General features: G+C 33.7%; 5 protein-coding genes across 9 annotated transcripts in view; 2 read left to right on the top strand and 3 right to left on the bottom strand.

The window, feature by feature from the left end:
• The window catches only part of LOC132913526 (prominin-like protein), a 70,076-nt gene extending 64,827 nt beyond the window's left edge, over nt 1–5,249 (top strand). For all 5 annotated transcript variants that reach the window (XM_060971936.1, XM_060971933.1, XM_060971934.1 and 2 more), the window contains one exon: nt 267–5,249. In XM_060971936.1, the coding sequence (XP_060827919.1) occupies nt 267–279 (13 nt within the window). In that variant the 3' untranslated portion in view covers nt 280–5,249. The remainder of the gene's footprint in view (nt 1–266) is intronic.
• On the bottom strand, nt 5,211–8,698 carry LOC132913564 (intraflagellar transport protein 56). Its single transcript, XM_060971994.1, has 7 exons — nt 8,663–8,698; nt 7,941–8,467; nt 7,398–7,647; nt 7,034–7,243; nt 6,666–6,972; nt 6,011–6,251; nt 5,211–5,917 (listed from the first exon to the last, which is right to left on the bottom strand). The coding sequence occupies exons 1-7, from the start codon at nt 8,696–8,698 to the stop codon at nt 5,806–5,808; spliced, it is 1,683 nt and encodes a 560-aa protein (XP_060827977.1). The 3' UTR covers nt 5,211–5,805.
• LOC132913528 (cytosolic Fe-S cluster assembly factor Nubp2 homolog) lies at nt 7,137–11,238 on the top strand. Its single transcript, XM_060971938.1, has 6 exons — nt 7,137–7,266; nt 9,108–9,355; nt 9,417–9,505; nt 9,656–9,877; nt 10,196–10,349; nt 10,423–11,238. Exons 2-6 carry the CDS (start codon nt 9,245–9,247, stop codon nt 10,627–10,629), a joined length of 783 nt encoding a protein of 260 aa, XP_060827921.1. The 5' UTR covers nt 7,137–7,266; nt 9,108–9,244; the 3' UTR covers nt 10,630–11,238.
• Nucleotides 10,780–13,203, bottom strand: LOC132913530 (uridine 5'-monophosphate synthase). The gene is made up of 3 exons (XM_060971939.1): nt 12,694–13,203; nt 12,103–12,603; nt 10,780–12,052 (listed from the first exon to the last, which is right to left on the bottom strand). Exons 1-3 carry the CDS (start codon nt 12,832–12,834, stop codon nt 11,270–11,272), a joined length of 1,425 nt encoding a protein of 474 aa, XP_060827922.1. The 5' UTR covers nt 12,835–13,203; the 3' UTR covers nt 10,780–11,269.
• A 442-nt stretch (nt 13,204–13,645) lies between these two features.
• Nucleotides 13,646–15,984, bottom strand: LOC132913527 (signal recognition particle subunit SRP68). Its single transcript, XM_060971937.1, has 3 exons — nt 15,824–15,984; nt 15,160–15,497; nt 13,646–15,098 (listed from the first exon to the last, which is right to left on the bottom strand). The coding sequence occupies exons 1-3, from the start codon at nt 15,915–15,917 to the stop codon at nt 13,803–13,805; spliced, it is 1,728 nt and encodes a 575-aa protein (XP_060827920.1). The 5' UTR covers nt 15,918–15,984; the 3' UTR covers nt 13,646–13,802.
• Nucleotides 15,985–26,751: the final 10,767 nt, after the last annotated feature.

The raw sequence follows: 26,751 nt of genomic DNA, 5'->3' as shown, positions 1-26,751 counted from the left end.
ATTTAGAAAAATGAATCTATCATACTTTTCCTATGTGGTCTTCACATATTTTTATATACTATATGTATTGCGTACATGTTTTCTATACGCGTTTGAGTACTTCGAATCGCTGTGTATCGTGTTAGTCACTCACATAATGACAGAAAGCAAAATTTATGATATACTCGATATTAAATTTATATTAAATCGACATCAATGTAAGAATACTAAACCTTCCACTAAGAAAGTGTAAATAATATAAAAGATGCTTTCCTAATGATTTTCAGGGACACAAATTAGGAAACAAGTGCCGTGGCATGCACAAAAGTAGCGCTGAGTAGCGTGGCTACCCACAGTCTCACCCGCAGTTACAAAAGGACGCTCAAAAAGAAAGAGAAATCCGGATGCAAGCGAGACTATGTCTAATTTGTAGCGTTCCTGTTTGAGCGTGCCACGGACCGTGCGAACGGCGAAATCAATTAAAGACCAAGTTTGATATACAGACTGAGGTAGGCTAAATGGATCCTTCGGCGAGCCACAAGTAGTGTGATCAATGTGTGCGATTCGTTTCGTTTAGTATTATTTTTTAGACATCGTGCGTATTACGAGAAAAACGTTACATTATGTCCAATACTACTCTTTTTTTTCTTTTTGCCGCCTGCAGTTTCTCTCTTTTTTGTTTTAACAGCGTTTGGACGTTTTTTTCCTACCTTCTTTCTCGTTTTCTTTTTTTATTTCATTACTCGCTTTATCTTTTTATTTTTATTTTTTTTTTTTTTTTATTACGAGACGAACTGTAATGAAGCGATGATTTTCATCGTATGTGCTATGTTAATCGTTGGACAATCGATTTCTAACACGACTGATTATATATCGTTTACCACCGTTCTTTTTGTTTTTTTCTGCGATATTTCTTCCATCAAATGCCATCGTGACCAAGGTCTTTTTTACTATTATCATCGATCCGCCTTCGAGATTCGCGCGTGTTGTGTCACACGCCGAAATTAATCCTTAACTCTCGAAAGCGCATCGATTATTATACGTTTTATCGTTGCTTGAGAGGAATCCTGAAACTCTGCAAGGAAATTTTTCTGTGAAACCCTTAGTTCACCTCGGATGTTCAGTTCCTAATTATAAATACACAGGATTGAAATCATCGTCTGCATTAACCAGTATTAATATTAGAAAAAAAAAAAAAACGTTCATTATCGTGCCTCCCTTGTTGACCCACTGGCGTACGCTTCTCTTTCACTGAACAATATCTCTTCGTTCAGAAATTAGCGAACGTGTATATAACATTCAGCCGCTTGTGTCTTATGAATTTTCACCGTCTTTTACGTGAACTGCCTACCAAGGAACAACAACTAAGTACACAGAATGACTATGATGACAAATGGCCCTGCGCCAACACGTCGATGAGCCGTCGTATAAAAAGGAACACGTGCGATCGATTCGAGCATGAGCCACTTGTTTCTACATTTATTATAATTAATCATATTATTATATAAAATTATGAAGCTATCATAAGTTCGATTAACTAGTTTCTCTAAAGCAATTATTGTCAAGCACAAGTTAGAGTATATTCTACGAGATATTACTCAACGACTTCCAAACTGTGTTAAATCATTCACAGCAAGGAGCGTGCATGGAGATTCGTTCATGAAATTCTGTTCGACTCTGAACGACACACTGCCCTCTTGAACGAGTCGCGTTCAACAACAAAATTCATGTAGAACATCGAATCCTCGGAATACATCGATCGCACACTTTCCTTGTAACGAAATATTCGCGAAGATTTCTCGCAATCTCGAGCACTTAACAACGCCATATTTAAATGCCAAACGACACTCTTTAAAACGTGGACCGTGGATGTCGAACGTGTACGCTGCTGGTTCGAATTCTACGGTCCACGCGTCCTCGATCTTGCTGGATCGCTCGTAGATATAAGAAAATCCCGAAACCAACTTCCTCTTGGTCACACGCCGGAACCGCTCGTTCCACAATGACGGAAGTTAGTTTCATTGCAAGATCACCTCAGCAAAATACTCTATGTACATGGTTCTTAAGTAGACGTTTTTTCTTACTATTAACTTTACCGTGTAATTTACCGATCTAAGCTCCTAGATATTTCCACGTCGCATAGAGAGGTTGTACGCGTGTTCATTCATGTGTCTACGCGACGACGAAATGTCTTGACGAACATATGCAACATCCGTACAGTACTTCGATCGTGAAGGATGAACCTTTCTTCGTGGAGGTTGTTACTCCCATTTTAGAGAAGCTCGTTCTTCTACTCTGTAAGTTAGAGGCTGCTTAGGGGACGGTGAAACCTCCCGCCAAATGAAAGTCTTTTTGAAAGCTCTGTAGTACGATTAGAATAATTAACTCTTTGCAGTTCAGTAATCTCTAGACTACAGATATTTATACATTTATGAGATATTCGAAGATATCCGGAGTTTTGAATTTAAAAATGTTCGGAATGCATGTTCATAGTCTGTAGAGATACACAGAATATCGAAAGGCTTCCATTGCGACTAAAATTTCTTCCTCAGAACTCGTCAACGTGGAAACTGAGAACTACGCGTGACGCCAGCGTGGCGTCATCAGTGATCAACGTGTCGATACTTGTCACGTGAAACGAGCCTCCCTGCTCGTTTCTCCAATCGTATTCGCAAAATCAAGAAATCTGCGGTAAATATCTACAGTCTAGTGGTTACGTTTCATCTAGGAATATAAGTAAAGCGACAAATGCGACGAACATCTAGTTTTTAAAAACCGTGAATCAATGTACAAGCTCAATTTGTAAACGACTGCAAAGGGCTAAGCGAAAGTTAAGCGTTTGAAATTTCGAATTTAGATACTTTAGGAATTGAAATACCCATTGGTACAAGCTCATAAGAATAAAATAGAAAAGTCTGAGGTGAATTTGTACCAATCGGTGTGCGGAGTCTCTTGTTCGTAGGTCGATGATTTCGACGATAAGTTTCTAAGTATTTCTCACCACTTCGGACTCTAGAATCCAATGAATTACTGTACCGCAAATGGGAGGCATCAGGATGTTGCATTATCCGTAGAGAACCTGTTTCAGTCGTTGCTATTGCGTGCAACGAGTTTTAACGTTAACATTATACGGTAGATTACGCCGCCCATGCGACGGTCTTTGATTCGGCCGTTAGCAGATTGCCAAAAAGAAAAAAAAAGAAGAAAAAGAAATAAGAAAAAAAATGCAAAAAAAAAGAACAAAAGAATACTTTCCTCGTACGTTGTATGAAGGCGTGAGAAAGTGGGAGCACAAAATCTTAGAATCTTTTAAAGAAAATAAAAACAGCGTAGATAAGAGAAGAGGGAGTAAGTGAGGATCGCGTGAAAGGTATCGTATAAAAATAGGGAAAAAGGGGAACGAGAGAAGGAAACTGGCGTGAGGAGAATACGATTTTTCCCGCTCTATCATTAACTGTATTAACATACACATTTAGCATAGTGGAAAGTAAGCTACGTTTTTAGCGTAATATCGACGGAAACACAGATATCATCGTTGTTGTATGTATGGGAAATTGAGGAACCGTGATGTCCTTTTCCTTCCTCCTTTTTTTTTTTTTTTTTTTTTTCATTATCTAAAAATGTTAAAGAAACACGTAATAATCGATTGCTGTGTGTGAACACGCAAGACTATTTTATCCGGTTGACTATATTAGCCATGTCTCGTAACGAAAAATAAACAGAGTTGCATGAGAACGAGCCCGGAGAACGAGTGCCGTGTATAGAGATTCGTGTCAATCGGTCACGAATCATTGAAAATGATAAATTACGATTGTCGCGTGCCGTCGAAAGGCACCGCGGAAACCAATTTTTCTGGTGCTATTTTTATATGGGATACGTAGCGACGATTTCATGTCGGGCACTCCTTCTCTACATTTTTCTGAACGTGTCGTATAAAATATGACACGGGGACTTTGAACCGTTGTGAGGAAGGAACACTCTTTTTACCGCCTTCTAAAAACCACAGAACATAAGTTGAGAATTTTCTATCATTCTTGGGGTCAGTTCACCTTTCGATAATCTACGTTCTCAGTTCTGTTGGATCGTTTCTGTTATTACAAAATTTCAGCAATATCTTAGGGATATTTAGAAATGTCTGCCTCTTATTCATAGTAGTCGAATTTATACGGTACAATATTTTTGTAGAAATTTATTCCAGAACAATATTTTTTAGAAATTTATTCCAGGCCAATATTTTCTAGAAATTTACCCCTAACATTTGGTACAGTTTTAATAATAATAAAAATAATGTTTATATTTTCGATAGTAAGTCCGTATGTATTGCATTAAAAACATAATCCTATTGAATCACACACTATTGCAAAATCGCAAATAGTGAATGGAAATCTTTAAATTTAATTCAATGATTTAACAAAAATTGTCTCATTAGCTTATAGATTTCTTACATGATTTTAAATGAATTTATGTAATTCAAGTAGCAATATACGAGCTTTAAACTCATTAAACACTAGTGAATTATTGCCTTCTATATTACTAAAATTTATTACAATTAATATAGACTAAAATAATTAATTTTCTATACTTTGATTTATTTTGAACATGTCAAAATGTATTAAAAAATTAATTATTTTAGCTTACGATTTTGATTTCGAGTATATCTCGTCTGCATCAAGCCTAAATATTTCGATAGAAAGAATAAGATCGATTTAATAAATATGTAGTTCTCTAAGTAGTATGAGAATTTAAATGACAGACGCAGCTTACACTTGAAGACGTAGATTATCATCAGGTGATATACGCGTTTAAAATGATTTATTATATAATTAAAGATATTTATACTTTGAAAAGGTATCGTTCAAGAGTTTCCTTGCATTTTCTTATCTGCTCAATATCTTCGAAACGCCCATAACGTTGGGACATGGGTGTTCTTTTTCGTTTCTCTTGCTGAACTTCAGCAGCCATTCCATCGGAATCGTTTCATAGAAAACCACGTAAGGAATCAAAGATATTGTTGGATTCTCCGTGACTCTCTAAAAAACGTATTCCGTTCCGAAGAATGTCGAATCTTTGATCGGAGATGTGCAAGTATGCGTATGTGGTGTATGCCATCAACTATGGTGTTTTTACAATTCACCGATTGTGTTTGTTAAAATTAATTATTATTATTATTACTATTACAATGATTATTATTATTATTATTATTATTATTATTATATTATAAAATGAGTGTATCACAGTTTAAATATATCTATTTTATATTAAATCATCAACACCGTGGATTCATTGAAAAGATACTCTGCACAAATATTTCAGGTATATAAAATACTTTTATCATAATTAAAGACCACAGGGGAAAGGCTTGATAAGTACAATTTTGCTGTAAAAATTTTCTTCTTGATTTTTATTTAAAAGGATGTACCTTGATATAACATACTTAAAAAGAGAAAGAACGTATTCAGTATAAAGATGCAAATAGCCATCGAAGACGAAGCTATAAAGTTGAAAATGAATTTTTCTTCAGAACTGAGGTATCGATAGTCTTGTGACAAATATTTTTCAAAAGAATCCCACAAAAAATTTAGTAAAAAAGCAGTTTTGGTAATGTGCAATTGATTGATATTGAATTCTAAGATTGTTCTTGTGTGAAAAGCAAAAATATAATTTACTATATCTTTTGCCTGTGGTCTTGAATTAGCATATACATAATTTACACAGACATATTACAAGATGCATTAACATTCCATAGCTGTTCAACGTGTTTTAGATAAGCCTTAACGTTTCAGGCTTAACGATAACGATCAGTCACTGTCCACTCGATTAATATCATCAACAATTAATTCTGTTATCTTTACCCCATTTACGCATCACTCGAATGATCTGTTCCACTTGTGAGTTCGAGGTATTCTTCAAAAGCTGTACGACTTCAGGTAAGAGCTCTCTAAAAATGACATTAAAAAGGAATCATATATTTACAAAATAACGAAATGCTTTTTTATGGAAAAAAATGATTCTTCAAAATAATAGCGCTCACTTTGATTGCCTTTCAGCTACAATATATTGAAAAGTGCCGCAACAAGCACCACGTTTCCCTTCCCAATTTTCTGGACTTGGATCCATTCGTTCCAGCATGTCGAATGCTTTTGCCGCATACCAAAATTCACCGACTTTGTAACAATCATTCGCGATCAATTGAAGCAAATTAAACGACTCCGTCGTCGTGTCCATTTTTAGATACAAGTCCCAGGCTAACTGAGGTTTCTTGTTCATTATGTCTAAATCAGAATAAGAAAGAATAATATAGAAATATTCAACTTCTTTAATTATAAAGGAATTAAAGAACTATTGAACAATTAAAGCAGACTTTTTGTTATAAATGAGACATCAAGAGCAAAAGTGTAAATGACTAATCTTTCCTAAATATGAACTTCTCCTGTTAGTCTGGCTTAAGAAGTTGTACTAGTCATACAAAATGAAGCCAGTCATTGCACTAAGTATTTTATACTCGCGTCTAGTTTAAATAGTGAATTACTTAATTTGCTAAATATCGAAGTTCACTTTTCCTATCAATACCTCAAGTACGATATAATTTGCCTTCACCAAAATAGAATTATCTATGCCTTGAGTACGACTCGACATTACGTAGAAGGCAAAGTATTAAGATTAAACATTATATCTCGATCACTCACAGCAGTGCGCCAATAGGCTGATATAAATGTAATCATTTTTGTATTTCTCATTTCTTATGTTTAAAAACGCCTCTTCCGCCTCTTTGAAATAACCCGCCGCGGCCTGTGCCTGAGCGTAATTGAAGTTGAAGTTGTCTTCGTTGGAGAAGTAAGTTTTTATCGAATTTAAATACACCAGGACTTCTTCGAACTGACGATAGAGGAAGAAACAAGAGGCCATGCATTGTCTGCCAGGTATGGTATCGCATTCTGACGCCGAAGAACCTACTAATTGAAAGTATTGTTGCGCCGTTTTTACGTTATCGCGCTAAAAACAATTTTCTTAATTAGCTCACATAGTTTGCATTTTAGTTGCCGCAGAAACTTACGGAATTCGTTTCCTGTCCCATTACCGCGTTGACTATCCCTTTCAAGATGTACTCCTGGGGGACAGCCGGTTCAAGATCTTTAATTAATTCGAACGCTTCTTGCACGTTGTCTTGTCTCAAGTAATAAATTACCAGATTCAGTCTGGCTTCTGGTATAACGTCCACTAAATTCGGCAAAATTTGCAACGCACCTTCTCCGCCCTTAAATACCTAAGATAAATTAATTCCTTTAGGTATGTATTAATTATAAATTTATTTTACTCGAATCCATAAAGATGTCCACGATTTGGAAAAATTCTGTAATGTTACGTACGATTGCATTGTGATGTATAAAATAGTTCAAATATTTTCTAACGTTACGTACGACTGTGTTGTGACGTATGAGATCGTGACTGAAGCTGAGAGAGTTGGACATCTTATCTATCAGCTGCTTCATCTCATTTTGTGCGGCGTTACCATTGTACAGGCGGAAATGATTGCAGGCTTTTAAGTTTATGGCGATCGCACTATCAGGATACTTTTGTAGATAAACCTGAAGAACTTCTTGTGCCACATCATAGTAATCCAATTTGTAGTAGCACAAAGCAACGTATACATTTAGCGCGAAGTAATCTCTGTAAAAGGAACATGGTCGAATAAAGTTTTCGAAGATAAATCGTGTAGAATTGTCTTTGGTTAGAAAGAATTATTCGTATTATGGGAATAATAGGAAAAGGATGGAGGAAGTGGGTACCTGGAACTTCTTAACTCTCTGATCAAATGCACATCGGAACTTTTATCGCCTAAATTTTCGTTAATGCTATATATACTCGAATCGTCGCTATCAAAGTCCCTAAAGATAATTTTAATTTGAAATATCGATATTCAAATTACTTATCAAATAGAATAAAGACAGTTGGATGACAACCTGTTCTCCAGTAGGATCTTCTTATAAACATCGATAGCCTCTTGATAATGAGCCCGTAAGTAATGAATAGAAGCCAAACTAAGTTGATCTTCGATCATATCTTCCAACATATGATGGTATTCCATCAATTTCGCTTCATTCCCCATCTTGTGCGCTAAGTGAAATAACAATCTGTTCTTCAATTTACTGTGTGGAGCATCTTCCAGAATTTGTTGAGACTCAGGGTACATGCCAAGGTAGAAATAACAACATGCTAAGTTCGTCGACGTATCCGCCGGTGCTTGATCTTTCCTTTTTAAATTCTCGTAAATTTTTGATGCACGTTTGTAGTCTCCTAAGTGAAAAGCGCAGTAGCCCATCCATAATTCGGAATCTACAGTAGTTTCTGAGGCATTGTTGAACTCCAAAAGTGTCAAAGCGCCGGTGTAATCGCGCTTCTCTAAAAATTCCTCTAATTTTGGTGTTCTTTTGTCTGATGCGGACTTTCTCACTCCTTCAGAAGCAGCTGGCTTCGCTCTTGATAGTATCTGTTACAAGTATTCAGTGTGAAAAAAGTTAGAATACTTTCGTTTTAGGAAGATTTATAAAGTGAATAAAATATAAATAGTGTAAAGGGTTGAATATGTATAAGAGAGTGATTTTTAAAACACTAACGAATAATATATTTGAAAAAGAAAAAAGAAAATACGATACACGATGCAATGTTTACCATTTTTAGTCACCGTTGCTAATAGATACGGAAATTTATTGATTACCATATGGTTGTAAAAGCGAATACAGACATTATCATTTGCTTAGTTTAGATATAAACCTCTTTTTTGCACAAAAAATTTATTTACTAGATAAAATAAAATTTTGATGTTACAAAAATTGTAATTGCGTAATTTAAAAATTTGAAACTAAAATTTTTAATTCTTTTACCTACAGGTGTCAGTTCAGTGGCGATAGAATTCCCGAACTTTTACTTAACAGTTAATGATACTTTTATTTTTAGAAATGTATTCATACAAAAACAGATAAATTTTGCAACTCAAAATGTTTGCATTATCGTCGAACTTAAATGTATGATTACCAAAAAATAGATATTTTATATCTATGAGATGTATGAACGAAATAGAAAAACTTTTGATCTTTAGTTTGCATGAATTTGAATGGACTGCATTTTAGACAAGAAAAATTGGTAGTTGAAAAAATTCTCGTTTGACTGGAGCCACGTCAAATTGATAGAAAACAAAAATTGTCAGAACGCGACCGACTGTCGTGGAGGTTACATCGCCGGTGGTGTTTGCGTATTTCTTTTCGTAATGTTGGAAGGTGTCAAACATGTTTTATTAGTGCTTTCTGGTAAAGGTGGTGTTGGAAAATCAACAATCAGCACACAATTGGCACTTGCGCTCAAAGAGTCGGGTTTTCGAGTAAGTTTGAAAAATTTTTTGAATTGTAGGTTAGATTGCTTACATATCAAAAATTTTATAGGTTGGTTTGTTAGACGTTGATCTCTGCGGACCTAGTGTGCCTTATCTGTTGAATTTGGAAGGCAGAGATGTTCATCAATCATCCGATGGGTATTAAATATAATTACCATTTATTATTATAAAAATTGGAAAATTTTTTGTAAATTTTCTAAAAAGATTGTTACGTGTTTTCTTCGTGTTTGAATATATTTTTCACAAAATATTATTATCTACTTATGTTATTGTTATTTTATTACATAGGTGGATACCAGTGTTTGCAGATAAAGAGCAAAAACTGGCTGTCATGTCGATAGGATTTTTATTAAAAAATCAAGATGAGAGTATTGTTTGGAGAGGTCCAAAAAAAACTGGAATGATTAAACAATTTTTTACTGATGTTGTTTGGCAAGATATTGATTATTTAATTATTGATACACCACCAGGAACTTCGGACGAACATATTACAGTGATGGAAAACTTAAGGTGAGATTTCTTCCTTACCTAAGTATTAGTGAAATAGTTAAATACTTAAATGTTATGTGTCATATTAATTGTGAAAAGAATGTCAAAAATATTCCATAGATTTGTAATACTCCTGTCATGTGCTTTTGGACTCTCACATGTGACTATGATTAATCATCATGTGACATTCAAATGAAGTGTATTTCTTGTTAGATAAGCATTAGTCATGAGATTGATAAGCTTATACACACACTCTGTTTGAATGCATGTTAATGAGGATATACATATAATGGTGTACCAGAATGAGAATTAATTATATTTTGCTTTTTGTACTTTCAGAAATGTGAAATGCGATGGTGCACTGATAGTAACCACCCCACAAGCAGTTGCAGTAGATGATGTTTTACGAGAAATAACATTTTGTAGGAAAACTGGAATCCATATATTTGGGATTATTGAAAATATGAGTGGTTTCGTCTGTCCATCATGTTCAGTTAGTATAAACTATTGTCTTACATTATAAAAGGAAATTTTTTATTTCAATTTACAAAGAACGTTAATTCTAGGAATGTACAAATATATTTTCCGCGGGCGGAGGAATAGCTCTTTCAAAAATGGTGAATGTTCCATTCTTAGCAAAAGTGCCTATAGATCCACAAGTTGGGAAATTAGCAGCAACTGGCCAAAGTGTCCTGGTAACATTACCTGATAGCCAGGTAGCGCAAGTATTCCGAAAACTAGTCGAAGAACTTACTCAGAGCAAGGAGGCATGAAAAATTTGATCTCGTATGCACAGCGTTCCCAGTGAAATACAGTACTTGCTCGTGATGACAAAATTAAGTTTGGCCCTCTGCAAGCTATCGCATTTTTTATTATTTCGTATTAAGACTAAATAAGGTAAATTGATTTGAAGAAAAGAACACTTAAGTTTTGATGAAAAATATAATTTCATGACATTATAATAGATGTACGAAAATGTAAAATATCTGCATTACATACAAATAATATATAGGATCGCAAGGGGTTCATTTAATTGCATTTTGTACAAAAGAGGTAAAGTGTACATGTATAAATATAACGATTTTTATATGGCAGCATTTATAGGAAATATAAAGAGTTTCTTGCACATTGCAAAGGATATACATATGTGTACATGTAATCCTGTATCATTGTTAATGGGAACAAGTAAATACACTTTAAAGCTTTTGTACAAAAATGTGAATAGATTAATGTACTATTATATAATGTATATACATCGAAATCTATAAATTTGTGCATCGCTCTATTTACAAATCTTTTTTTAAAGTCGATGTTATTCAATTATTTACGGTTTTTAACTGTTGTACACATATTCGAAAATAAAAAAATATATTTTCCCCCTACTCTGATGTTTATTACAAAGTAATTAAAAAATTACTGATCCGTTATTCGTTTTATGTAAGCTGTCCAAAGTTCTTCCTTGTATTTTAATGTGGCAGCCAATTTATTTTTTGCTTCGGTAATACCTCTACCCACTACAGCTATGTCAGCTCCAGAATTAACGACAGATTCTGGAGTGTTGTATTGCTGTCCCAAGTCATCGGAACTTTTCAATATTTTTACACCGGGTGTCAATTGAACAAGTCCCAGATCCGAGAAAATATTCGATTGACAAACAACTCCAACTACCATACTCGAACTTTGTGCAATACTTATAGCACTTTGCGCGTATTCACCAATTGTCAATGCTCCTTTGGAGGACATTTCTGCTAAAATAAATAGACCGCGAGGTTCGCTTATGTTTTTTAAACTATTTTTGAAGCCATCTATGATACTTTGACCTGCGATCGCGTGCACCGTAACGATATCTGCCCATTCTGCAATCTTGTAAATCCCTTTTTCATACTGTAAACATACAGTATTGCCGATATCAGCAAATTTTCTATCCTCCATCAATAAAAAGTCATGCTTTTTAGCTAACTCTTTTAAACGCTTGATGAAATCATCACTAAAATCTTCTAATATATCTACATGAGTTTTTAACAACACTATATGTGGTCCTACTAAATCAGCCAACTCTATAACAGCATCTGCTTTAGTTAGATCTGCTGCTAAACATATAGTGGACTGCTTCGATTCCATTAGATTAAATAATTTAGAACCAATTGCATTTTTGCACTTATTGGCACGAATATCAAATGGAGTCTTCAATCGTGCGTCTGAAATTTTTTAAGGTGAAGTACTCAAATTATTTATACTTAAAATATATTAAATATCTTTTTACCTTGAAGAGGAATGATTGGTGCTTGGGATATTAATAAGTAATCAGTCACATCTTTAACAATTTTGGGAGCAATTTTATTAGCTTCCAAGAGGTATGTCATCAGTTTTGTGGTTGTATAGAGACTCTTCATCGAAATACCATGACTCTCTATATTCTTTTTACCATTTTGTTCTCTGTCAATTACCACAAAAGCTTGTGTTACTTTTAAACCTTCCCTTCTTAAGATATCTGCTGTCTCTAAAATACTACTACCACTTGTAACTACATCCTCGATAATCACACAATTATCTCCTGGCTTAAAATTCCCTTCTATAATTTTCTTTGTGCCATATGTCTTTATTTCCTTTCTTTTAATTAACATGGGCACATTAGAGTCTATAGAAATCAATGTTGCTAATGGTAAAGCTGTATAAGGAACACCACAAATTTGTGCTACGTTTGGACATTCTTCTACAAATGGCAATAACATTTTAGCCAAACGAGTCTGCACATAGCAAATGTAAATATAACAAATACAAATTATTACATTTAGATGCATACAAATAATTATAATTACTATAACAATAGAACTTACCATTATTTTTGGATGAGAGACTAATACTCTTAAATCAAAGTATATTGGTGTTTTTAGACCAACTTTGGTCACAAATTCTCCAAATTTAAACGCTCCTACATCAAAAAGTTTTATAGCCAATTGTTTTAATTCACTATCCATGTTATTATGAGTTCTGTTATTAGTTATTCAATTAATCTAGGGAAAAGCAGGATAACACGAGATTATTTAGTAATTAAGGTTAACCGTATAACTTAATGTTATAGAACTTTTTATTTTGTATTTTATTTCTAATGTATTTCTAATTTCGCTTAATATAAAAATAAATTCAAAAGGCGTACAGAATAATTAAGTTTAATATAAAATAGTAATCTCGTGATTCGTAATTATCACGTTCTCACTTTACTTCTCGATATGTGTATCAACAAATGAACAAACAATATTTGGTACTGGTATCAAATAATTTCCTGGAAATCTAAACTCTAACGCGCGCGAATTTGATGTTAATTTTATTTTGTCAAAATTGATATTAATGTGCCAGAAAATTTTATTGTCTCAAAAATAAATAAAATGTAGGCATTTTTAGTCATTTATGGCGGTCACGGGAACTTTGGGATTTTAAGAAAGGTAAAATGACTTAAGGGAAACCGTTTACGATGCACTGGATTTTTAGATTAACTAATTGCCGGTATGAGTTGCTTCAATAGTAATCGATGCATCGTAAGTGGGAAAGGTTGACTTTGAAACGTGTAATCATTAAATCGCGATACGCCCCTCATTCTGTTAATTTCATCTATTTTAATCGTGAAAGTATTTAATCAGTTTCTTAAACTAAAGATCCCTTATTCTGTCATACAAAAAATTCTATCCTGTTCAATTAAATGAAAAATATTTGGAAAGAATATAAAATTGTTTAAATAATGAACAAATAATTAGAATAAAGGGATTAAACATTAATAAAAAATGAAGCACATATTAATAATATCCTCTTTATTTTCATTATTCAATATTGCTGTTGTTATAAGTGAAAACTCGGTTTTTGTCGAGCCGATTGAATACGGTAAAAATACATTATCGTACTATGTGCGATAATATCCAAAATTGAATGTTTCTTAAATGTTTCCCCTGTTTTATTTGTTACCCCAACCCCAAAGACCTTTAACAAATCCTGTAAGACCAGCTTGACCTCCTTTCTTAGTTTGGTTACCAAGTTTCTCACTCAGGTCAGGGAATTCAACCATATTGAAGGCTAAATCAAAGAACAGTGGTTTGCAGGAGATAGGTTGCATAGATGGTGGCAATTTGTAAACATTAGGTTGTTTTGTAAGAAGCGCATTATCTTCTCTGTACTCGTGTAAACGTTCATGCAATGGTTTCTTCGTTTTTGTATATTTATTAACACCAGATTCCTCTTCTTGTCCATCTTCTAAAACGCTGTGTGCATGTGCTGTATACTTGGCACCTTCTATAGAAATTTCTAGCTTTTCAAGAGCTTCTTTCAACGATTCTGGAAGTATTTTACCATATCCTAGTGCATCTTTTGCATGTTGTGCAGATCTTTGATACAAGGTCATGGCTTCTCTCCATCTGTGAAGATTTGCTAATGATTGTGCCATGTAATAACATTTAAAAGCTCTGTATCCCTTAGTTTTAGCTTCTTGCTCACGTACAAACTCTTCATCATCCTGTAGCTGTGATATTTCAACAAGATTGTGAAGTGCTGCCTCATATAACCGCACGATATCTTGTGGTTTTGTTTTAGCAGATTCTGCTGCTGCATTGATCAATGCTAAGTTCCTTTCTAGTGTACGAGACAGTCTGATGTATTGCAAATATGTAATTAAATGCTGTGGAGGAGATAGCTTGTCATTGTCCTTATTCTTTAACTCATTTTTGAATAAGTCTCTTACAGCTGAAATCGCATCTTTGCAATCTATCAAGTGCGCTTCCAGTAAATCAATCTTAGCTTGATTTGTAGCTGTTTTCTCTAATGTCTGGTTTAGTCTAGAATCGGCGATTAGAAGACCAGCTGCTCTTGATGGAACTACACCGCAGGACTGGCCCCGCCAGGTCACTTCTTCGGCGTTTGTTTGTTTCTCTCGAGTTTGAGCTATCAATGAATCTAAACTAGCTAACAACTCGCCACTTAGTTGTCCTCTCATTTGCATTAAATCATCTATAGCAGTGGTATCTCCTATATTATAGGCACAGTATCTAAGACTGGGAGCAAGCTCCTCGACACGAGCGTTGTACATTACTTGCTCAGATTCTGGTAGTGCAGATGCCAATTTCCCATATACCACCTGAGCCTTTTTCAGATTTTCCATTGCTTTCTTCCATAATTGCAATTCAAAATGTAGGGACCCATGTATCCATGCTACATATGCTTGAGCTTCTAATTTTGTCCTTGCATCACAATTGACACTCTGAAAAATATATTTACCATTGAGAAATCAATCTATTTTAATATAGGAAAATTTAAGTTACCTCTATCAGTTCTTGCAACTGTAAAGAATATGTAGCAGCTTTCCTCAGTCTTGATATCAGGTGAAACTTTTTCCTTGCCTGTGTATTAGATTCTTGACGCAATTGCATAGCATAACTCCAAGCACGTTCTGCCATCATTAGGGGAACTTGTAAAAATTTATCATCTGTAACCATCATGGCTGTTATGTCTCTTCTCTTAAAATGACGCTTGTCTCCTTGTGGGACTTTTAGAACTTTCCTAAGGCGTCTCAACCTTCTTGAGCAATATCCACGGTATCGTTGATAGTCACCATGTCTCAACCCATGTTGTTGCTGTGCTTCTTTTATTATTTTCAGAACTATTCAGTCATTAAGTAATAACATATAATTCACAGTTGATATATAAATGTAGTAATTGCTACATCATACTTCATTAATATAAATATGTCAAAAAGAAATCAATAATATAACAAACATAAATAAAGACACATCTGTATGTGGAAAAAAGATAACTTTTATAGCTTTTTATTTATAAATTTATGAAAGTTATTATTTTAATGTAATTCCTGACAATGACATACATTCGCAAGTAAAAAAGGCAGGAAATGACAAATGTAGGTTAGGAAATAACATATGGCATTGACAGAACTATTTTTGCGAGAAAAAAGCTTTTTGGAAAGGATACTTTCCATCGAGTACGTCTTCTGCTCCATCGGTGTCGTGTCATCATTTATTTGATTTTCCTTAAACGAATCACTACTTTTTTCTTCGACGACCATCGTATAACCACGTACCCAATTTTCACCAATCACAAAATAACTATAGATGTTGCTTGGTAGAAATGGTACAATTCACATCTGACCATTATATTATCCGGCGGCGATTTCGAATCTATGGCAATATAATAATAATGAAGATAGATTAACCAAATATGAAATTATATACATTTAATATTATAAAACTTTTATTTTTATTATTATTATTGTTATTATTTTTGTACTAATTAAAATAAATTAGTGACCGTAATTATTCTCCGCATTACCTTATAGTATTAATATTTTATACCATTCTTGTTATATAACCAGCATTTCTGTTTGTAACAGGTAAAATATAGAAAAGTCAGTACATTTCAGGGCATCACAGAGAATAATTTAAAAGACGACTACATTCTAAAAATTTCTCCAATCCGCAAACACTACTTTCAAGCTTGACATAGTTTTCAGTAAAACAAATGTAAATTTTATATTATATTCTTTGCATCATATTGCTCATATGTATGTAATTACTTGTAATATACACAATATATACGTTATTATTAAATAATATACACATTAAAAGGAGTTATACATCCAATACAGCATAGCTCACAAATAACACATACTACTGTACTACAAAAATAAACATAATGTAAATTATTGCGTATTTTCTGAATTTCATTAAATAATTCAATACGTCAAAAAGAATTACTGTCTCGTCATTTATCCTCGATTATTATCGTATCCAATCTCCCTCTCTTTCTGTTGTCATTTGTAAGGCCAATTCTCATAGAACACTGTCCTACCTGTTGTGTGGCTGTCGTATTGTCTATCTTTGTCGCACACAGTCTCTGTCTCTTCCTAGCGCCCATTGAACAATCCATTCATGCTGTTTATTACCGTCGTTTTTGTTCAATACTGTCTACATACGTGTATATTCCTGTCCTTCTTGCACACAGCTGCACTCCTTGTCCCATTCGGCCTAGCGTCTGTCCTTGTCGCACACTGATACTATCCTTGTCTACGAACGTCTAATGTGTCGCCATCTACTATCCGTTGCATAAACTTAGGGTTCCTATACCTCCCACCAGACGGCGAAAAACATACTGGTATATACCTGTCCTTGTCGCACACTGATGCTATCCTTGTCTAGGTCAATGCATGTGCTGCCATCTATTATGGGTTATACCAAGTTGCGGTTCGTACCGCTCTTGCTAGATGGCAGTACAGTACATACATCGTCCATAGAAAAGGACAGCACCAGTGTGCGACAAGGACAGGTAGATACCAGCATGTTTTTCGCCATCTGGTGTAAGGTGTCCGAACCCTAAGTTGGTGCAACGGATAATAGATGGCGACACATTAGACGTTTGTAGACAAGGATAGCATCAGTGTGCGACAAGGACAGGTATATACCAGTATGTTTTTCGCCATCTGGTGGGAGGTGTCGGAACCCTAAGTTGGTGCAACGGATAGTAGATGGCGGCACAATAGACGTTCGTAGACAAGGATAGCAATATTTTGCGACAAGGACAGACACGAGCTTTGAGTGGGACGAGGACGGCATGAGTGTGTAACAAGGATAATGATATACACGTATGTTCATAGCAGACAAAGACGGCGGTATTATACAGCAAGGGAGGATTATTCAATGGACGCTAGAAAGAGACAGAGACTGTGTGCGACAAGGATAGACGACGCGAGCGGCGATACAAACAGGTAGGGCAGTGTTCTGTAAATTGGCTGCACGAATGACAGTAGAAAGAGAGGGGGATAGTGTGCAACAAGGATAGGCAATGCAAAGGGCCATAGAAATAGATGGCGACAGCGATGTTCCAGGAGAATGGGCTGCATGAGCGTCAATAGAAAGAGACAGTGATAGTATGTGACGAAGATAGACGATACGGGCGGCAACAGAAAGAGATAGGTAAAGTGTGTAACAAGGACAAACGTCCGATTGGAGTATAGTTTTTCTGTTGAATTAAACAGATTTTTTAAATTATCCTTGGTCATTTCTCGGTATTTCTGAATCTTTCGTATTGTTTAGAAAATTTATTTGTTTATTTATTCGATGGTTATTTCCATCGATGATATAAACATGAACGAAATTTTTCTAGTCCCTCGTATATGAATTTGTGAAGATGGCGAGGAAGAAGGATTGGATGCGATAATAATCGAGTCTAAATGACTGTAAAATTCTCTTTGATGTATTGATTTATTCAATGAAATTCAGAAAATATGCAATAATTTACATTATGTTTAATTTCATAGTTTAGTAGTATGTGTTACTTATAAGCTTTTTCATATCACTTGTATAACTCCTTTAAATGTGTGTATTATTTAATAATAACGTATATATTGTGTATATTACAAGTAATTACATACATATGAGCAATACGATGCAAAGAATATAATATAAAATTTACATTTGCATTACTGAGAACTATGTCACGCTACTAACACTACTAATATATTTTTCATTATAAACAATTTAATTCTACCTTATGACCTTTCTTCTTATCTATAACTATTTCAAAAACATAGCTAGACGCAGCTGCATGATCACGCGATGTATATAAAAGTATTTTCTAAGGGACACTTGCACGAGAACGTGTCCATTCGAAGAAGAAACACCGTTTACTTTCTGCGAGTCTTTGCTGATTATGTAAACGACGCGTTAGAATGCATTCCATCCAAATGTTTGACATTCCTGTGGAAACTGCACCTTTCAAATGTTGCGTGTGCTACTGCGTACAATCCTTACAATCTTTCAGATCCTTTTTTAATATATCGTCCTTTTAAACGATCATCGTTGTCTGCAAGAAATTAGCATTTTCAGGCTCCTCTGATGTTTCTTTCTGTGAAAAGGAAATGGATCCACGTGAAATTACGTAAAAATGTAATTTTCATCATAAAAGGCAAAAGTATTGTCAGATTATAACGAGCATTATAATTGTTGTTGAATTAGTTAAGTTTAAAATACCTGATTGTATTTTTTGTATCTTACATGTTTTGATTTTGATTTTTAATAGAATGAAATTAAATAAAAGTTTCAAAAATTAAACAATTTATCCCTAAATTACTATGGTTCCCATGGTGTAAAGGACAAGAGGAACCAGAGCGCTGGGAAACATAAAAGAAAAGTTTTATCTTTAAGGGAACTTTGGAGAGGAATAAAGATTGACAGAAATTGTAATTTAGAGTTGAGGAGGAATTCTGGATTTTTTATCGTTCGTTTTATCGGTAAATTTAATTTTGTTAACGTTCAAGATTCTGGGAGGAAGTAAAACTTGACAGCAGCTATGATTTATAGTTAGAAGGAATATTTATTCGAGATATAATTGATAGATTTAGTGAATTAATTGGAGAATATTTAAAAGGGGAGAAATTTTCTTATTTAATTTAATATTATTTGTTAATTCATAAAACAGTACAGTTTTTAAAAGGGAACCCAAAAGATTGTAAAATAATTTTACAAAGATTTCTGATTTTTCCAAGATCGTACATAATATAATATTTATGTGGAAAAGATTTAAATGATACCCCATTTTGCAGAAAGGGGCAAAAAGAAATAAAGTTCTCTTAAGCGTTTTACGAACGCGAATTTGATATTTTTCCTTTGACTTCTGATTCCAAACTAGAACTGTATTACCCACTTTTATAACGTGTACATTAATGGTTAATGAGGGACTTGATACCTTCGCTGCTCCTATTTCTTTCCATCTACGAAATAATATATCGTCCATCTAAAGTTTTGATCAGAAGTTACTTTCAGCTGCTGTTTGACATTTTATTCTGACACGACAATGAATTTTCAAGTTTTAGAAAAGAAGAAGAAAAATTCGACATTTCAGCTGTATGTGTGTGTGTATATTATTTTTAGAGTAACATCAACATTTTTCGATTTCTGGATAAAAAACATTTCTATACGTGAACAATGATAAATTTGTTATTTTCATTGGTACTTCTTAGTATTTAATTAACATTCAAAAGAATGAATTTATTAAAACAAAAACAGAACATCATATCAGTATTTTGTACCTTTCCGAGGAATATAATTTATGCACACTGCTTGTCACGAGTATTAGAAAATCTACTAGTCGCATACATTTGCTGAGGAACTACAATAAATTGTATTTTATTTAGTATTTTACATTGTAAACCGCGCATGATGCGTTTAAAATAACTAGAAAATAAAATCAGAGAAAACCATACGATATATATCAAATATCATAGCGTATTGTAATGCTCATAATCGACAGTGTACGCATTCGTGTATGGCCACTGAATATCGAAAGATTTATACTCGTGAAAATATTCTATACATCTAGGAATATTTATTCACAATGATATCCACTGTGTCTTTTAAAATTATTCTGAAATTGAAGAAAAACTAGCCATACGCGCGTATACGTCAATATACCTCAAGAGGTTCAGGTAAAAGAATTCGATAAAACCATGAAAATGTATGCTTTGTTACGATATTGGAACTTCAACGTTTTACTATATGATATTTCAATTTCCAGAACGTCAAGAAGGAAGAACGAAGAGTTTAATTAAAAATATTATCCACGTAATATACCGTAGAATATTATCTATATCGAATATTCAATATCAAATATTTTAGAAAAATTGTTAACTCTACGGGATCGATGGATGAAACTCGATGGGATGGATCTAAGGATAGATTAGTAGTAGAGGTTCGTTCTACCGGAAGTTATTATTTGCAAGGCGTCGCGAGATCTCAACGATCCCCCCTGGAAATGAAAGTTTGCTGGATTTTCGAAAGACTAACGGGAGAGGTGTGTTCCGCCCGAGTATTCCTCAATTTTCGAAAAGTTTTCAGCGCGGTGCTGCGTGGAAATTCGCCAGCTTGCTGTCTGCAGCGAAGACAAACCTGAAACACCTCGAAATCGTGGCGAAATCATTCCAACGAATTGCAGGAACGTTAACATAAACGCTGTGTGTCTTTGAACGAAATCGCGCAAGTTTGTTTCCTCGTGACTCGACGTCTGATCAGCGCCTGACCTTATCTACTTAACTTCGTAGTAAGTAGCTACTTGCAATTGAACGAAAACTGGAATTGTAAGAATTATATGACTGTATTTCTTACAAAAATAAAGCAAATACTGTGCTTGTATTTATTTAGAGGATTTTCTTATAAATTTAATTAAGCTAAACAAAACATTTACGACTAGTAAAATGTTTGAATATGAAAGCAGACTATTCCTAATTGAAGTGAAACAGGAATAATAGGTGCTGACAGTGAAGAATTGACTGATTGTACTTTTTATAAAAGTAAAGCAAATAGAATACTTGAATTAATCTAGAGGATTTTCTTATGAATTCAATTAAGGTAAATTTTGGATATTTGAATATTCAATAAGAGGGGAACAAATTATTTTTTAAACGAAACGCTAGATTATTCTGCAATAGGATTTTCTGATAGTCAACAAGGTTTCTGTTGAAGTTACTGGCGTGAGATATCAATATAGTAACGTCCTCATAAATGATTTGATGTATTTGAATATGCAAAGTTCGAATGTGGCAGATCAATCGATCACGGTAATCAGATTGAAGGGAAAGCTGTTTGGAATAGGAATTTGCGAAGAACAAAATGTTTCTAAAGCCGTAAGTATATTTTCTTTCTATCGAGTCGGGATTCTCAAGCTGAACTTTCAACATTCTTCTTTGGAAATTCCCCATTTCGACATGCTTGGTTTAGATCAAAATAACAGGTATAAAATATTCAAATTTAAAATATTTTATTATTTGAGTTGCTATTGTTAATATTATAGAATAATTTTATTAACATTATATGATTTATTACAGTATTATAGAATAATTTAATGTTCACGTTTCAAATGCTTCATTATGTTAGCTGCCATTATTGATGTTATAGAATGTTTTAATATTCAGACGTTATTAATAATATTTAATATTCTATTATTTATCATTTGGAACAACTATATCTCTGCATCCTAAATGTTATTGGTTCTAAAAATATGAAACATTCTATCGAAGTTTTACTCGTTTAATCATGTCTTCGATGATATGAACTTGTATAAAAATTTGCAGTCCAATCATTATTATAATATTACAGTATTGTAGGATACTTTAATATTTCTTTAATATCTCATTCCAAAACTAGTTGAAAAATCGTGAAGTATCGTTCGATACAATTACATCTCTGTATCGTAGACATTGTTGACTCCAAGGGTATGAAATGAAATAGTAGTTAGTTATCCAGGGGCGACTTTTCTTCCCTCGGACAAATAAAAATCTATATCAGAGTGTAAAAAAGAGAGAAGGAAGAAAGCAGAAAGTTTGTTGGACTAACATTTCTCCCAGTGAGAAGAAAGTTGAGAACGTCGTCGAAGATCACAAAGGGACGAACATTAAGGGGTTGATTTATGGGGAGCAGCGAAAAACTCACGGTCCAATGCGCCCTGATAAACATTATCCACGTTTCTCTTCGATTCTTTCTTCTCCTTTTTCTTCGATTTCTTCTTCGTCTGCAACCTCTTCCTCTGAAGATTCAATTTGTAGTTTAACAAATTTCAAAATTTTCTGATTAATTTCGAGGGAGTGATGATACCAGGCTAACGTGGATATAATTGAAGTTTCGAAAAATTAAGTTTATTATGCGGGGAATATCAAACGACGTGCCAAAATAACCGATTTATGATTGAAGAATGCTTATTAAAAAGAAAAAAAGAAAAAAAAAACACTGTAAGTGCGAAAACAAATTTTTCAGGAGGAAAAGAAAACTTATGCATTAATGTAGTCTAAATTTAGGAAAAAAATTGTATCTGTAGAAAATCCTGTATGTGCCATTTCTTAGTTGTAAAGAACACTCCATGATCCATTCATTTAGATAGATGTCATTCATTTAAATCTACAAAAGTCAAGAAACGATTAACTAATGTTTGTTCGTACTTATATTTTTCTCTATAGAGGCGACGTTGTGACAGTTTCGCAAATTGTATTTAAATTCTATGCTACGGTATTCTAATTCATATATAGAACATTTCCCAATGAAAAAAAATCAAAATTTTTCAATTTTGGCATTTACAGTGTTTCCTATAAGCACTGTTTAATTCTTCACAGAAATTGTATAGATTTATACTCCTTGCTATCTTTCTATATATGCATTCAATATATTCCTGTACCATTATCTATTCCGAATTATATATTTAACAATTTCTTCTTAATTATTAACGTGACTATTATTTATTAACATATTTTACACGTTGTAACCAATATCACTACACAATTATTCCTCATGTATCTTCAATTTTAATCTCTTTTTATTAGAGTTTTCACTTTTTCGATCGTCGATGATTTATAGTGTTGAAAAAAAAAATTCCAGTTGGAAAAAATTGGAATGGAATGAAAATTAATTTGGAAATACAACAATATAATGTAAAGATATAACTGTGCACTTTTAGAACAACAGAAAGCAAGATTTATTCATCGAATAAATATTATATTTGAATATTATATTTGAGTATTTCTGTCTTTATCAGAAGAACGATTAGAGAATCGTCGAGTTGAACGATATAGAGATATCTACATTCGTCTAGATGGGAAGTTCGAGCTGTCAGGAAACAGACGTTCTGGCCAGGACGTTTAACGTCATAGGCAAAGCCGAGATTGCGTAATTAACAGGATATATCCTTCCCAATCCAACCCTATGTCGGTAGCAAGGGGTTCCACGTCTTGCAAAGGGGGATTGAGATCGTGTTACGGTCCTGTCGGTTACAGGAACCACTTGCTAAAGCCGCCTAAGACGACTACCAAGATTGATTGGAATCCCGAGTTCCACACGAGCTCCTTTGGCCACAGAATCGATTGTTTTTGAATTGTAATCCCTTTGATACCCTGCCAGTGCAGCTGCTGTAGATTTGATAAGGTGGCTTCCAAGTTAAACGAAAGAAACTGGTACAAACGACCAATTATCATACGTAACGTTTTATATATTAGTCGCCTGTAACTGGAGTTTTCTTTGCTTACGACGACATGAAATTATGATACAAATTATGGTTTACTTCTATTGATTGTAACACGAGGAATAGTAATTGTAATGAATAGGTTGATTGCATAAGATATAAAAATATAATGACAAGATATGTGTGTTAATTAAGTACACGAAATGGAATTTGAGAAATATTGTAGATATATGCAATACTTATATATGAATATACGAATATTAATGTTGAATATCCAAAAAATAAACGGATGACTTAATTTCACAAGCTCCTTCTTTGCGAGAACACAGCGAGTTCCAAGATGAGTTTACAACTCTAGTTGTAAACAAATATTTTTCAATCTGTGAACGTAGACCAATACAGATCCTTGATGATTCAGTTATACAGATTAATGCTAAAGGTGGCATTAAATATTACGTATATCGGGATTTATTAATATAACGGACAACTGATCGAAATATTCTTTCAACATTTACAAAACGCACGTTCGAAGTAAATGTCTTGTAACTTCCACGAACGTAAACATTTTTAAGTATATAGTTATGATTATCGTTATGATTATTATTATGATTATCGCGTTTCATTGCAATTAGGACGAAGTTTCAACGAGTTTTGTATGACATAAATAAAATATGCATAAAAGCTTTCTATAAAAATATGTTCAAATACTTTCGTCAGCCACTCTACGTAATTATAAAGTTAAAACGAACAGAGAATAGCGAATTTCTATATTAAACGCGCCATTAAATTCTGTTACCTAATTCTTTGACGGTCTACAGGCTCCTCCAAATATTTTCGAGCTCTCTCCAAATATTTTCAAACCCTACAACAGCGTCGTTTCCGCGTTTTACCATTGAACGAAGTAAAACTCCCGACACGATTATCTAATAATCCGTTTTCGTAAATGCATCTTGATTAAAAGCACGGACAATGTAAGAAATGGAAAGTTTCGAATGGATGCAGTTCTATTCGCGCGGTTTTATTGATCTTTCGCGAAAATTTGCCGTTTACCTTTGCACGTGAAGGCGGAAACTTCGTTCGTGGAAGGCGAACTTTCGTAAGAATAAGGGTAGCAGCATTGTGAATAAAGTGCCAGTTTCCTAGAACTTACACGAGTCGACCTGTATCGCCACGTGGAACGATCTTGAGGAGAACACTCGCAGAAAAATATTATTTCCAACGAAGATCATCGTCGTAAAGAAAGTTTCATCGGAGATATCTTCATGGATGGGTCGACTCACGCCATAGAAATCGATAGAAGTGGCATGATCTTTTTATTGAACTTGGACTTTGATCGATTATGATTTACGATTCTTTGTTCTTGATGAAAAATCGATAGCATGACAATTGACAAAATAATTTTTGTATCTTTTGCTACTTGAAGATTGGTCTATCGCGATTCACAAGTCTTTTTCGTTGTTAACGGATAATCGAAGGCGTAATTAAATTGTTATACTTAAAGAATAAAAAGGTTAAACATTAATAAAGCGATAAAATAAATAATTTTTGAGAAAATGATAATTCTATGAGCAAACACTGTTCTTCAAATTTTTAATTTCTGCAAAAAATGAAGAAAAATGAAGTAAATGTGATTCCTAGATTGCGGATATTTATACAAATTCATATTTTTATGTAGACAGTTAAAAAAAAGAAATCTAGTTAGAAAATTGTTTTAACTGGTGTATGTTGTATGTATACGTCGAGGTAGCGGAATCATTTAACGAATTACACTTTGCAGCTCAATTTTTAATTATTTTCTTGAAGACTACGTCTCTCTCGTTCTGTTTATTATTATTATTATTACTTATTTTTTTAATCTTTAGATTATTTTGCACAGATTACTTATCATTTTAGATTATTTCCACAATTTTTTAGATTAACCACGTTATTAAGAATCTCTTGTATTAATTTCCTCAAACGTTGCTTCTCATCTTTCTGACAACTTCCACAAGTGTTTGGTTTCGTGTCATCACTTTTAATTGCTCTATTTAACATCATGCCACTCGTTTCATAAACTATTTTTGCGGCTTAGTTTAAATTAGTCACACTATCAAGTATCTTTTGTCCTTGAAAATCTCTCTGGAAATATTCGTGAATGTTTTACGTTCCTTCGTCGTCGATGAAGAAGAAATTGAAACCGATTGGTCGATGAGTTTTGTGAAAAGAGGGACCAAAAATTCGATGGAGAGTCGAGTCATGGTGTAGCACGAAAACAAAACGTTTCAGAGAACGTGGTTAATAATGGAGACTGCCAGGCCGGCTAGCCTGGAAACTCTTAAATTCTGGTGCACGACGTAATTAAAAGACCTCCTGAATCTTTCAGATTCGCTTAATGAAACTCTGGGAAAAATTGATTTTTACCCGGTTGCTTTGTTTTCCTTTCATTACCAGTGTCTCTTTCCCGAACGATGGAATATCGGTTAATGCACTTTAATCTGAAATCCAATAATTCGAATACTGCTAATACGTAGAAAATCGCCGAGGTAACGGAGAAATGATCAGGCGTTTCTTCCTTTTATTTTCAACGATCTTTCGTATCTATCATAGTAAAAATTGTAATAGCGTAAGTACGCTGTTATTTAAAAGTTTATATAGACACTTTGGATGGTTTGTAGTAGCAATATATGAACATTAATAGAATATATAATGTATGAATATATAAATTGTTTTTAAATTGTTCATTAAATATATAAAAGATATAAATTGAGCAATCGATAGATGGAAACACTACTTGTTAAATTTAAATTTAAATGATTCAAATTAATGTATTTCGTCAGTTTCATAAATATTAAGCTTTGTTAAGATTTTTCTACATATTGCTGGTTGAATTGTAAACTTGAAAGATTAATGACTATAATTTATTCATA

This window comes from Bombus pascuorum, chromosome 13 (assembly GCF_905332965.1).
Source record: "Bombus pascuorum chromosome 13, iyBomPasc1.1, whole genome shotgun sequence".
In the NCBI taxonomy this organism is placed as follows: Eukaryota; Metazoa; Arthropoda; class Insecta; order Hymenoptera; family Apidae; genus Bombus; species Bombus pascuorum.
This window is presented reverse-complemented; position numbering and strand designations above follow the sequence as displayed.

Excerpts from the sequence above, each read along its gene's own strand:
- LOC132913564 (XM_060971994.1), bottom strand. The coding sequence starts at position 8,698 with ATGGTAATCAATAAATTTCCGTATCTATTAGCAACG. Across the intron at positions 7,648-7,940 it reads AAGATCCTACTGGAGAACAG|AGATTACTTCGCGCTAAATG; the intron begins GTTGTCATCCAA and ends TTCCTTTTACAG. Across the intron at positions 6,252-6,665 it reads CAGCCTATTGGCGCACTGCT|ACATAATGAACAAGAAACCT; the intron begins GTGAGTGATCGA and ends ATTCTGATTTAG.
- LOC132913528 (XM_060971938.1), top strand. The coding sequence starts at position 9,245 with ATGTTGGAAGGTGTCAAACATGTTTTATTAGTGCTTTCTGGTAAAGGT. Across the intron at positions 9,356-9,416 it reads TCAAAGAGTCGGGTTTTCGA|GTTGGTTTGTTAGACGTTGA; the intron begins GTAAGTTTGAAA and ends AAAATTTTATAG. Across the intron at positions 10,350-10,422 it reads TCGTCTGTCCATCATGTTCA|GAATGTACAAATATATTTTC; the intron begins GTTAGTATAAAC and ends CGTTAATTCTAG.
- LOC132913530 (XM_060971939.1), bottom strand. The coding sequence starts at position 12,834 with ATGGATAGTGAATTAAAACAATTGGCTATAAAACTTTTTGATGTAGGA. Across the intron at positions 12,604-12,693 it reads TCTCTCATCCAAAAATAATG|ACTCGTTTGGCTAAAATGTT; the intron begins GTAAGTTCTATT and ends TGCTATGTGCAG. Across the intron at positions 12,053-12,102 it reads AAGGTAAAAAGATATTTAAT|GCACGATTGAAGACTCCATT; the intron begins ATATTTTAAGTA and ends AAAATTTCAGAC.
- LOC132913527 (XM_060971937.1), bottom strand. The coding sequence starts at position 15,917 with ATGGTCGTCGAAGAAAAAAGTAGTGATTCGTTTAAGGAAAATCAAATA. Across the intron at positions 15,498-15,823 it reads GAAGACGTACTCGATGGAAA|TTCTGAAAATAATAAAAGAA; the intron begins GTATCCTTTCCA and ends ATGACTGAATAG. Across the intron at positions 15,099-15,159 it reads AGTTGCAAGAACTGATAGAG|AGTGTCAATTGTGATGCAAG; the intron begins GTAACTTAAATT and ends TATATTTTTCAG.